Genomic DNA, 14,688 nt, shown 5'->3' with positions numbered 1-14,688 from the left:
TCTACAAATAATGCAGCCTTCAAAATACATACTTTTGGAAGCAATCTTGGTCTATATTCTTTGAACTATAATCTGAATAAACTTCCATAATTAAAAGCAGTACACTAAAATTTTCATTTATTCCACCATTTATTTTTACCCTGGCGTCCCAGTGATTTTTATTTTTATGAGGAGAGTGAATAAGTTTAGGCCAAACCCACTGGTTATGAATGAGAGCATTACATGAATACAACCATACTGCCTCCCTTATATTTGAAGGCAACCAGACAGATTACTTAAAGTTCTATCTTCCAAGTATCAGGTAGATCCTGGAAAGAGGGCCTAATCTTGATATATCATTATGAATAGTCATGTTGATAATTCGCAGGTATTTAAGCATAGTCAGATGTTTACCATCCCACCGCAGTTTCCCCTATTCGCTTAAGGAATTAATCTCAGCCTCAGAAACGATACAATTTCCTATTTGTCAAAAAAATATTCATAACAGAGGAATTATTCAGCACTGAAATATGTTTTCATTAGAAAAGAGTAAAAAAAAAAAAAAAACGATTTATATTTGTCTATGTTTTTAAATCAGTAACAATGAAGTGTGACTTGCTTCATGAAAAGTTATTGAATTTTTAGGATTCATTTTTTATATAGTGTATATTCACTATTCACCATGTAAGTTATGATTTTTATTTATATATATATATATATATATATATATATATATATATATATATATATATATATATATATATATATATTGTTAAACCGTAAGGTATCTAATTTTTACAAAGTTTAATAATCTAAATAGAAATAAAAATAATTTGTATATATATATATATATATATATATATATATATATATATATATATATATATATATATATATATATATATATATATATAAAATTTTCACAGGCCGTTTTTGTGCTGGGTGGCCACTCGGGAGAAGGTGGACAAGAAGACGCCATTTCTGTGATGTTTACGACGGATATGATGATCTGTGTTCATGTGACAACCCTTACCAACCCAAGCATGTACCGAAAATGGTAAAGTTTGATAGATATACGTTACAAAAACCTGTATGAAATTAAACAGAATCAGACATTTACACTGTATATATATATATATATATATATATATATATATATATATATATATATATATATATATATATATATATATATATATATATATATATATATATATATATTTATGCTCTCTCTCTCTCTCTCTCTCTGCTAACACGCGATTTTCGTTAATTCCAAATAAGTCATTAATATTTTCTAAATATCGAGGGAAAAATTAATTTTACGATAAGAATTTCTGAAATCGAAAGGACAGTCGATACCAAAATAATTAGGCTAAAAAGAGGATAAGAGTTAATTCTAATTTCTTCTTACATATTCGATCGAATTCATAGTTTAAACATGGAATTGAATTTAACACATTGTAATTATAACCTATTGGTGTGTTTGTAACAGCTATTCATAATCTAGAACTAACACTTGCAGTTTTCATTCATTCAGGTAAAGAGGCTTATTATTTTTTGGAAAGGTAACAGATCAGATTTGACTTGGAATAGCTACCTTATACTCGGCTAGCTGTACGTAAGAGCATAAATGGTGGAGTAGGCCTACCCTTATATCTGCACGCTTTGGTGTAGACTTAACAGTTCTCCGTCTACTTAAACCAGATGTCTAAAACACTCATTGTCTAAAGGAGAAGGCGACACTTTTAGCTCATGTTTACAGTAAGTAGAGTAATAAGAAACACTTATCTTCCTCATTCATGTTTTCTGAGGATAAATTAAATGAACTACTTTAGCTTTTCGGTCCAAAGAAATTAAAACGCTCATATTGGACCTTGGAGATCATGGAGTAGAAACAAAGGCCGTTGATTTCTTGGCTCTCAGGTTATTTTTCGCAAGTTGAAAAATGTTCTTTTGGCACTTGTTGGGGAATTGGTTAAATATGCTTGCGGTAACTCTAACCTTACTTATTACAACTTAATTTCCATAACTGTCCTATTATCTCAAAATTTTGGACGTATTTTGGCAAAACATCTAAATAGGTATTCTGTTCCCTGTTTGCAATTTGCCTTTCACAAAGACCTTGCTGTATTTTCCAATGCTAAACAGGAATCCTTTAATTGTGGTCATTAACTTCATATGATTGGCCTTGACTTTACTGCTGCCTTTTGACAGTGTCAATAATAAGGACTTGTTTGCAAACTTCAACAGTTTGGAGTAGGTGGGTCTTTTCTTAGCATCATTAATGAAATTTTAAATAGTAGATTTCAAAGAGTTGTTGTTGATGGGCACTATAGAGAATATAAAATGTAATATCTGGTGTTCCTAATGGTAGTGTTCTTAGCCAAATACCTTTCATACTATATATATGTATGGAATGTGGTTTGGCCTAAATAACAAGCTCATTAGTGTTAGATATTTAGGCTACCGATAAAACTTTGTACACGTTAGTGATATTATAGTAATTTTTTTCTTATTTCTTTTTCTTCTTTTTCTTTCTTTTTTACTTGTGTAGGATAAGCATTCGTACATTCAAAATAACCACTAATAGTGCATTTACAGTATTGCACTGTATACAAAACTTTAAAAAACGGCATTCGCTTTCGTCAGGTCTGACCAATTAGTTTAAGCAAACAATATCGCATTCTAGAAAAATCGCGACTTCCAAATATAATTGTGCTTCATTAAAGAATTCTTTACTTTTGTTTTCAATTTCGGGTGCATTTCAATCATCAACTATTAGTGACGTTAATAATGTACAATTACCTCTGAAAAGTAGTATGAAATAAAATACCACGATAAAAAGCATGTGGAAAGAATGTAGCACAGTACAGTGAGTTACCATGTGAGTTAGTCAAGTGCAGGTAGGCAATGGTCAGTGAGTTGGTATGTTATGAGCTGACCTACCCAAGGGTAGCAACATTCCTGTATTCTCGATTCTCGATCTTAGCGCCTGTCTCTGTTACCCAACCCTCGCAAATATGGAGGCCAAATTGATATATATATATATATATATATATATATATATATATATATATATATATATATATATATATATATATATATATATGTATGTATGTATGTATGTATGTATATATCACAATTTGGCCTCCATATTAGCGAGGGTTGGGTAACATGTATGTATGTATATGCTGAAGCATGGGGCCAACAAATGTTTGCTTTAATGGATGAAAATGGATATATAACCAACAAGTGGGATGGAGTGATACAAATTGCAGAGGATTTCTAAACAATGCTAAACCATAATGATTTAAGAAATGGCTTTGCCAATAGAAATAATGAAACACTTGAGAACTACCAAACGTAACAGTAAAAGTAAAAAGCCATTATGTATGGCATTTATAGACGAGAAAGTTTTTGATTCTGTCAAAAGCTCAACAGTAATGAAAGCCCTTCAAAGACAAGGAATAGATGAATCTTATGCTAGAACACTTGACGATATCTATACGGGAAGGACAGCAATCCTAAACTACATAAATATAGTAAAATATTTAAATTGTAAAAGGAGTTAGACAGGGAAACTGCATCTCTTCTTAATTATTTCTAGCATGTCTAGAAGTTTTAAAGAATTTACATTGGGAAAATTTAGGAATCAACATTACTGGGAACCATGACATCGTAAGATTTGCTGATGACATAGTTCTGTTTTGTGAATCATGGGAGGAATTACAAAGAGGACTAAAGATTTGAATACGGAAAGCAGAAATGTAGGACTTAATATGAATATAAATAAAATTAAGATAACGTTCGATGAAAAGACAGGGAGACAAAAGATAACAGTCATGAACGAACCTCTAGATATTGTTAATGAATATACGTATTTAGGACAGATGGTGTTTCCCCAGGATATGAGACCGAAATTAAAAGAAGGATAAACATAGGGTTGAGAGTCAACACGGATATGTGAACAAACTAAAGTAGAGGATATTCTAATAACACGTAAGAAAGGAAATTAACATGCGCAAGACCTATAATGAAAATAATAGATGATAGTTGAACATTAAGAATATCAGAATAGGTCCATAGAAATTGCAAAAGGAAGCATGGGAATGAAGAGAAGACAATGGATTGACGAGCTAAGAAAATTTGTGGGTATAGACTAGCATAGAAAGATCATAAATAGATGCGAGTGGGAGATGTCTGAGCTCAGAGGCCTTTGTCCTGCAGTGGACTAGAAATGGCTGATGGCGATGATACACAAACATACATATAAACAAACACACACACACACACACACACATATATATATATATATATATATATATATATATATATATATATATATATATATGTATATATATACATATATATACATATATATATATACACATTTATATATATACGTATATATATAATATATATATATATGTATATATATATATATATATACACATACATACATATATATACACACACATATATATATATACATATATATATATATATATACATACATATATATATGTTTACATACATATATACACACACACATATATATATATATATATATATATATATATATATATATATACAGAATATATGCATACATATATATACATAATATATATGCATATATATTCATATATATACATATATATACATATATATATACATATATATTCATATATATACATATATATACACATATATATACACATATATATATATATATATATATATATATAAAAGGATAGATATACATATATATATACACATACACATATATATACATGTATACACATATACATACATATATATAAATATATAACATACATACATATATACATATACAGTATATATATATGTATATATATATATATATATATATATATATATATATATATATATATATATATATATATATATATGTATATATATATACATATACAGAATATATGCATACATATATATACATATATATACATATATATATATATATATATATATATATATATATATATATATATATATATATATATATATAAAAGGATAGATAGATATTGAAGTATCATTTAACCAAGAGTTAATTTCTTTTCTACATAGTAGGATAATTTACGTCTACAAGTCTTTAATATGCATCTAACTCCATTAAAAGTCAAGACTAAAGAAAATCCATGTAGCTAGAGCGTGTGTTAGCTGAAATCTAAGTTTTTTCCTGGCCTTCAATTCTCGTCCAAGAACACTAAAAATTATTATCACTTGTATAATGCTAAGGTTAGCTTACGACATATTTTTCTTGTGTGTAAGTGGGATCTTACCGTCTTTAATAGTAGGACAAATCATGATATAAAAAGAATACCACTGATTTTTAATTATTCTTAGATCAGGATTGAATTGAAAAAAAAAGAAAACCCAAATTTTACCAGTTTTATTTTACAGAGACTGTTTTCATATTCAGTTTTCCTTTTATTATTTTCAGTTCACCTGGCGAGAAAAAATTGGCATTGTGATTGTTGCTGGAAGCAGAACTAGATACCTCTTCAGGTAAGATCTTTATTATACCGATATCTAAATGAAAAAATGCAAAGGTGGATTTCAAAATAATGGGTAGAATGGAAAGTGTGAGCATTTGATGGACGTGCAGAAATATCCAATTATGCCCAATCATATCACAAGAGTGTGAAACAATATTTCTAAATCATTTATTACTTAAATTTCCCTTTTTCCCTTCTTCAGGCTGCTAAAGCAGGTACTAGCTGAACCCGGTTTCAGCAGGGAGGACCTATTCATATCAGTGGACGGTTGTTATAATGAAACCATCAAACTTTTGGAACTATTTCCTCTGAAGTACAGAGTTCACAGGCCAGAAGGGCAACTTAATTCTAAGATTTCAAGGTGATTAACATTCATATTTTTTATGCCACTGAAATGTCCTCATACTAGGATTCTAGAAATACTAAGAGCACATATCATTTGCAACACTAATAAGAAATCAATAAGCAAAATACTCATGTAAGTGTATATATTGTATGTTCTCATCTGCATATACCTCCTTATTCTAACCCTGTTCTAACATTACTGACAAAACAGATAGCATCACCTCAACTTTGTTTCAAAATACACTAGTAACACCAGATAAAAAAACTAAAGAAAATGAGGAATTTTCTTATGCCATCAATGATTTATGTGTCTTTTAGTTCTGGCCCAAATGAAAAATTTCTTAACACTTAAATAACTTTAATCAAATAGACTATCATTTGGGACTGAAGCTCATAGGAGGAAATGGATAGTTCTAAATTATATTATACATACATAGGCTAAATACATATTGAATCTGTTAAAATATTTACCCCTAATAACAGAAATTAGTCTATGGAAAACCGCTATGTTAAGGAAAAGTTTTTTCCCCCTTCTACAGACCGGTAATGCATTGAGAGATACAAAAAGTTATATTGTATTGAAGAGATGTATCAGTCCATGAAAGTTGATTGGATTTATGAATTTTGGGCATGAGAATCAGCACTTGGATCTCAGATGCTATTCATCAGTCATGTGCAACAGGGAAAACCTGTCTGGGGAGAAGAAAACCCTTCACGCATCCGATGGGTTTTGATATGATGGCAGGACTGCCTGGTAGATCAACAGTGTTTCTGCTTCATGATTGTTGTCCTGGAATAGCAAGTCTTCGTTGCTCCTGATATGGCCTGAAGAAGAGGTGATGATTAGTTTGTGTGATGTACTGTTTTATTCTACAGTCTTTGTGGCAAGACAGTTGGTCAGGTCAGCCTTCGTCTAGTTATGTGAACGAAACCTGCTCATTGGGATTTTTTATGTTTGTGTCATCGCTGACCTGATATGAGATTGGTACTCTTCCTTGGTTTCTTTTATGCACAGTAGCAATCTTCACAGCATCATCGCTGTGTGTCAAACACAAGGATGATTTCATCATAATCTCGTGTGAGGGACATCAGCCTGTCACTGAAGCATCCAGTGATATCTTTGACTGTCACTATGGTTGCTGGTTTCTTGGCTATCTTCTGCAGAAGACCCATTCTCTATACCAATACTATCTCGCAACTTGGAACATCTGGTGTTTTTTTTTTTATCTCATCTTCTGGCTGGTGATCCTTCTGCGGAATTTCTGCTGTTGCCAGCTTGTTGAGGAGGTGGATCAACTTTGATATGTCCAGTCATGACAGGATTATACCATCTAGAGCAAAAAAAGGATCTTGGTGTCAGATACTGAATTTTTGGGTCCTAATTGACTCTTTCTGGTTGATGTCTCAGCTGGACGTGGCCAGGACCATCAGTCTGCCATTTAAGTCCTTGGTCTCCTTTAGATCCACAGTCTTGTCTCAGTTTTTCAGTGGTTTTCTTGTTTGCACACATGAACACCTTGTTGCTCTTCTTTATTACAGGCCCCATAGTATGACATCTCCATTTATTTGCTATACCACGTGTTTTGTACAACAACATTTGCCAGAGCTATTTCAATTGGCAGGGTACGGCCATTTAGGACACACTAATCATGTGCATTGAGAAGATCTATCAGCATCTTATTGCAGGGAATCTTACTATTCATCAACATTTAACATATGTCCCTCTATGCTTAACTGAGTGAAACCTATTTTGCACTCTCATGAAAATTAGTTCTGCTGAGAATCTTTTTCCCAAAATAGTACTGTTTTGTTACCATGAAAGAATCGCTTGGGATGATTTTATACCACCTTTCTTTATCTTCAACTCTGACTTAAATGTGCCAGCTGCTTCCTCAGATTACACCTTGCATGGCGAGATTGGCATGGTGTCTTCTTCCCCCTTGTGTTATTTTTCAAAAGACCCAATAAATTGAATTCTTTCTATGCAGAGCTGACACCACGGGCCATTGATACACTTGCATCCGATAAGTAACCAATACTGTAAACGCAATAAGGTCACGTGAATCACTTAACATACATTGAGTTGATAGGCCAAGTGATACTGACAGATATTAGCTTTGTGCCTGCAATATTCTTTTTTGGTAGCCAGAGAGAGAGGAGGAGAAGGTTATTTCTGTGGCAGCAGCACATGATTATCATGCTTCAAACACTTGAGGTTGGTGTTAGCTTTTTCACCTGTTGCCAAAAAAGGCCTGCCATGATATGTATTGATGATAAAAGTATCCTTCCGTGATAAAAGAGCGGTAGCCCCCACCCAAATGTTAAAACTTAGTCGACAAAAGGCTAAGGTCTGTGTGCGTGTGTAGAGTGAATTAAGGTCCCGTGTGCTATTGACTATGAGCATTACATAAACATTAACTCTACCCTCTACGGTCTCTGCAAATAACTACCAAATGTTCTTTTTCATTATAAAGATTGATCTAAACAGAGAATATTTCAGGTTCTAATATAACTTTCATTGTTATACCATGAGCACTGTTAAACGCATATTTATGTGAAAGCCCCTTTATATGAGAAGAAAAAAGGAAAATGTTATAAAGATAAAACTTAGAAAATGCATCTAATCCTTAGAAGTTCAAACTTCCAGTTATTTCCTATCTCTTTTAATTTATGGATTTCATTTTGTACCACCCTGGAACACGGCGAGTACCATTATCAATTTTATTCTAAGGGTGGTGAGACCATGTTTAAGAATACGACGGTAGTTGCCAGATTTGATAACAAGATGTTATCCCAAATTACTTTAGGGAAGAAAGTGACAAAAGACAACCTTAAAATTTTCATTAAGAAATGTGGTGTAACAACACATGCAGTATGATGGTATTTCTTTTATTTACTGCTAGAGCCCCACCACCGCATTTCTTTTACAGTCGTAGTTAACTGTTCACGAGTGCAACAATTTTGACGCCAGAAAACCTCAAACCAATTAATCAATCCTTATTTGGGGGGTGTTCGGTAACAGAGACAGGCACGAAAAGTGAGAATCTGCAAATACTTGCTGCCCCGGGGTGGGTTAACTCCTAACCTACCAATTCACTACTGAGTGCTTACACACAGTCAACTAACACACAATTGATTGATTGATTTGATGTTTTCTGGCATCCTGACATCTAAGGTCATTGATGCCAAATAAAGTAACCCACTGTAGTACATAATATAGTTTTGACTTGGTTTCTATTACAGTATAAGTATTAATCTAATGAATGAACACTTTTCAGTAATCGTACGTTACATATACAAATGAGCACTGCGTACAGTACACAGTAAGAATACGGTACACATCATCGGTACACTTATATGTACATGTAATACGTACCGTAACAACAAACACTGCTATTCCTATTTAATAAACTTGCTAATACTGTAGTGTATATTACTGTAACTTATTTATAATACTATCATTACAGTACAGCTTAATTAGATAAGGGTAACACCTATAGGCAATTGCTGTTTTTGGCAGGTCGACTCGCACTGTTCAAACTGACAGAACACGCAGCCTAATTCTACTGTAAAGTATGGTATTTCACATACAGTACCATACAGTTTTTAATATAAGAATGACACTAATACACAACGAATACACTACCACAATCAAAATTGAAAAAAAAAGTATCAGTTCAACATCACTAACAGTTTACGAACAAAACTCTATGCAGCAAGTCCGAAGCATGATGCAACTCCAGCCATCGACTGTTTTGTGAGTGGGGTAGCGTAATGTGCGTATCACATTTTAGACTTAAATCACTATAAACACACTGGCTATGTAGTTTTTTTTCCCATCACTCTTATACACAACAATGTGATTCTGTACAAAAAGGTCTGAAGCGGTAGATACACACACACACACACACTCACACACACACACACACACACACACACACACACACACATATATATATATATATATATATATATATATATATATATATATATATATATATATATATATATGTTGACCATCCTACAAATATAAGTAATATATCCTTATATATTTGGCATTATACAGGTAGTTGGGGATCATAATCGACATAAGCCTTAGTGAAAAATACTAATGTCTTATGAAATGTATGACAAAGACCAACTGAAACCTATAAATATAATTAACGTTTATTGCACATTAAGACTTGACAGTGAAAAAATCTCCGAATAGTAACTGAAGTAAGGCCATACAATTAGTTTTGATATTTAAACTCATACTAAAGACCAGAGCATTACAAATAACCTCAAATACAGTGATTGATTATGGAAAAGAATATCATTTATCAACTAATTGGTCTAACAATTTTCTTTAATTGGGTTGGATAGAAAAGCTTCGAAAACATTCTTCACATATGTATCTCATGATTATCTAATAACATCTGTTCACAGGCACGTGAGGTTTGCACTCTTCAAGGCCCAGGAAGTTCTAGATATGGATAAGTTCATAATTTTGGAGGACGATCTTGTAATTTCCCCAGACTTTTACTCGTAAGCACATCAGGTTCCTTTACTTTCCTTATACAAAACAATTTCATCCTACGATATGTCCACATTCTTTTCTCTATTTTACAGACCTCATAATTTTACCATAAATGTAATACAGCTACTACTGCAATTATTATAAATCAAAAGCAAGGGAAACGAACAATAGAATAATGTGCATGTACATTATGATAGTGAAAAAAATCTAGTTGCTAATGATATAATCTAAATTGAACAGATATATGCAACAGACTTCTGTTGTTCTTGACAAGGATCCTTCTGTGTATGGTGTGTCTGCTTATTCCCATTTCTCCTATGAACACACTGCAAAGGATCCGACCCGTCTGACAAGAGTCCACTCCCACCCGTCTCTGGGTTGGATGGTCAAGAGGTCCTTCCTAATGGAAATTCTACCTTTATGGATTCCTTCTTTCGTGGTGAGCTGAAAGTTGAGCTTTAGTCATTTTATAAAGGAATTTACAAATAATTGTCATTTCCTCATTTTAATGTTTAAAATGTCTTAACGATTAACAAATGTTATTTCCTTATTCTTGTAAAGTAATGTTAAAAACCAATGTTAAAAAAAATTAACAGTTAACATTATATAATCAATGACTCCAGTATAAGATCACTAACCATAACAAGTATAACCTTGTGACCATAAAGATTATCCAAGTTTTTTTTACTTTCACAAAGCTCAGTCAAATGATTTGTTAATACACAAAGAATGAATGTAAAGAATGTAAAAAACGAAAAACAAAACAAATGAAATTTTAAGGGACAGCAAATGGTATCTAATACTGCTTACACTGAGTACACAAGGAAACCTGTTAGCAGTATTCCTTGCCCATATGATGCTCCTGCAGAACTATGTACCTGACCTTTATTCACCACTCCTGTGATATTTATTAACACTTTTACCATAGTGGTCACATTAAATTTTTGTTGCATCAGTCAATTTACCTTATTTAATTTCCAATGATGCAGTATATCAACATTTGATTGATTACGTTTTTTTCCTTAGACAATTGACTGGGATTACTGGATGGGGACTGATTTTGTTAGGAGAGGGAGAGAGATCATTCTACCAGAGATATCACGAATATCCCATGGAGGGTTTACAGGAATCCATGTCTCTGGTCTTCTTGCCAAGAAGATATACTCGAATAAGCCTGTGTCATCTAGTCCTCACACAGTTGTAAATCTTACAACGTGAGTACATCCTCAACCCATGTGTTGGTAATATACCTAAAGCCAGTGCGCTGTGAAGAGCACTGATTTATAAGGTCGACAATTGCAAATCAAATGGTTAAGTTATCGTACTATTCAGAACAAATATATTTAAGGAATCCTGAAGACAAGATCATACAAAAAGTCATACTAATGAAATATCTACGTTCACAGCATTGATCAGTCAGTCACAGAACAGGAGATCGAGGACCTTATGAGCAAGGCAGCGTTTCTAAACGTTACAAATCCTTACAACTTTTCATATCCTACATCGTTGGTAAGTGTATGATTCTTAGCAGTGGTCTGAAATGACATATCTCACACACTTATTGGGAACCTCAATTGGTTTCACATTTAAATCTATACATCTCTCCAAAATCATGAAGTATCATCTTCACTCCAGGAACAAAATTGTGTTAAAGAACTATGTGAGATATATTTAATCTGTAACCTAAAAAGAACACACACATTATATATATATATATATATATATATATATATATATATATATATATATATACACCGTATATATATATATATATATATATATATATATATATATATATATATATATATATATATATATATCAACTGATCAACTGTGGCTTACCCTTAATATTCATTACCAGGGAATGCACGTAAAAGCAAATTGTTACATATTGAAATTAAAGACATGTACACTAGTATAATTAGTCATGAAGAATTTTTTGTTACAGGGTGAGGTGGGCGTAGTGTTTGTGAAACTTACAAAAGAAGATGACATGATATCATTCAGGACTCTTGCACATGTGAGTATGAAAGATAAAATTGTTACCATGTTTATTAATTGTAGATGGACATTAAGCTTACAAATAGCATAGACTTGTAATCTAAAACTCGGCCATAATAGTCCATGGGCCAGAAAGTGAAACCCTTCCCCCCCCCAGGGAATTTTCACGACCCCCCTAGTTTTCTTCCTTATGGTGTCCTTTATGCATATCCGGGTGTTTCCAAACACATAACTGTGGCAAAAAGGCATAATTATCACTTTTTGTACAAACCGCACGCCAAATTTTCACATTTTCAGCCGCACTGACTTTGTGTCACTTTATTGGCTCTAACTTCCTTGATATCCAAACTAAGTGAACATTTTTGGTACCAACATAATGCCAAGATCAAGAGCTACACAATGGTATATAATTAAGTCCATAATTAATGATTATTACGTATTCCAGGGCCATTATTGTACCCCCTACCCTTAATTTTTGTTCGAAAATGGGCACCTGTAACTAGTTGCTACTGATACTGATGATATTGTTGAGGCATTTGGTTACATTTCTGTATTTGATTTCGTACATAATCTTATTTAGAATATTGCATATCAGTTTCATTCTCTAATTTCCCAAAATATATGGGTCAGTCATATGAAGAGAATAAGAAGAAGTTTTGGAAAGAAGTGAAGAGAGTAAGGAAGGCCGGCGCAAGAATTGAAGAGACAGTGAAAGATGGAAATGGAAGGTTGTTAAAAGGAGAGGAGGCAAGGAAAAGGTGGGCGGAATATTTTGAAAGTTTGCTGAACGTTGAGGATGATAGGGAGGCAGATATAATTGCTGTTCCAGGTGTTGAGGTGCCAGTGATGGGAGATGAGAATGAGAGAGAGATTACAATAGAGGAAGTGAGGAGAGCACTAGATGAAACGAGAGAAGGAAAAGCATCTGGTATGGATGGTGTGAAAGCTGAGATGTTGAAGGAAGGGGGTGTGACTGTAATTGAATGGTTGGTGAGATTGTTTAATGTGTTTTGTGTTGTCAATGGTACCAGTAGATTGGGTCTGTGCATGTATTGTACCACTATATAAGGGTAAGGGAGATGTGCATGAGTGTTGTAATTCAAGAGGTATTAGTTTGTTGAGTGTAGTTGGAAAAGTGTATGGTAGAGTACTGATTAATAGGATTAAGGATAAAACAGAGAATGCAATCTTGGAAGTACAGGGTGGTTTTAGAAGAGGTAGGGGTTGTATGAATCAGATTTTTACAGTTAGGCAGATATCCGAGAAATATTTAGCAAAAGGTAAGGAGGTGTATGTTGCGTTTATGGATCTGGAGAAAGCATATGATAGAGTTGATAGGGAAGCAATGTGGAATGTGATGAGGTTATATGGAGTTGGTGGAAGGTTGTTGCAAGCAGTGAAAAGTTTCTACAAAGGTAGTAAAGCATGTGTTAGAATAGGAAATGAAGTGAGCGATTGGTTTCCGGTGAGAGTGGGGCTGAGACAGGGATGTGTGATGTCGCCGTGGTTGTTTAACTTGTATGTTGATGGAGTGGTGAGAGAGGTGAATGCTCGAGTGCTTGGACGAGGATTAAAACTGGTAGGCGAGAATGATCATGAATGGGAGGTAAATCAGTTGTTGTTTGCGGATGATACTGTACTGGTAGCAGACACAGAAGAGAAGCTTGACCGACTAGTGACAGAATTTGGAAGGGTGTGTGAGAGAAGGAAGTTGAGAGTTAATGTGGGTAAGAGTAAGGTTATGAGATGTACGAGAAGGGAAGGTGGTGCAAGGTTGAATGTCATGTTGAATGGAGAGTTACTTGAGGAGGTGGATCAGTTTAAGTACTTGGGGTCTGTTGTTGCAGCAAATGGTGGAGTGGAAGCAGATGTACGTCAGAGAGTGAATGAAGGTTGCAAAGTGTTGGGGGCAGTTAAGGGAGTAGTAAAAAATAGAGGGTTGGGCATGAATGTAAAGAGAGTTCTATATGAGAAAGTGATTGTACCAACTGTGATGTATGGATCGGAGTTGTGGGGAAGGAAAGTGATGGAGAGACAGAAATTGAATGTGTTTGAGATGAAGTGTCTGAGGAGTATGGCTGGTGTATCTCGAGTAGATAGGGTTAGGAACGAAGTGGTGAGGGTGAGAACGGGTGTAAGAAATGAGTTAGCGGCTAGAGTGGATATGAATGTGTTGAGGTGGTTTGGCCATGTTGAGAGAATGAAAAATGGCTGTCTGCTAAAGAAGGTGATGAATGCAAGAGTTGATGGGAGAAGTACAAGAGGAAGGCCAAGGTTTGGGTGGATGGATGGTGTGAAGAAAGCTCTGGG

General features: G+C 33.6%; 1 protein-coding gene across 1 annotated transcript in view; it reads left to right on the top strand.

Annotated features, from left to right (window-relative positions):
- Positions 1-907: 907 nt before the first annotated feature.
- The window catches only part of LOC137644038 (protein O-linked-mannose beta-1,2-N-acetylglucosaminyltransferase 1-like), a 36,793-nt gene continuing 23,012 nt past the window's right edge, over positions 908-14,688 (top strand). Inside the window, exons 1-8 of the mRNA XM_068376935.1 lie at positions 908-1,036; positions 5,459-5,523; positions 5,716-5,874; positions 10,287-10,385; positions 10,618-10,816; positions 11,404-11,591; positions 11,784-11,886; positions 12,326-12,397. Coding sequence (XP_068233036.1) covers positions 1,034-1,036; positions 5,459-5,523; positions 5,716-5,874; positions 10,287-10,385; positions 10,618-10,816; positions 11,404-11,591; positions 11,784-11,886; positions 12,326-12,397 — 888 coding nt within the window. The 5' untranslated portion in view covers positions 908-1,033. The remainder of the gene's footprint in view (positions 1,037-5,458; positions 5,524-5,715; positions 5,875-10,286; positions 10,386-10,617; positions 10,817-11,403; positions 11,592-11,783; positions 11,887-12,325; positions 12,398-14,688) is intronic.

This window comes from Palaemon carinicauda, chromosome 1, assembly GCF_036898095.1.
Source record: "Palaemon carinicauda isolate YSFRI2023 chromosome 1, ASM3689809v2, whole genome shotgun sequence".
NCBI lineage: Eukaryota > Metazoa > Arthropoda > Malacostraca > Decapoda > Palaemonidae > Palaemon > Palaemon carinicauda.
The sequence above is the reverse complement of the archived record's forward strand: the minus strand, read 5'-3'. Positions and strand labels throughout refer to the sequence as shown.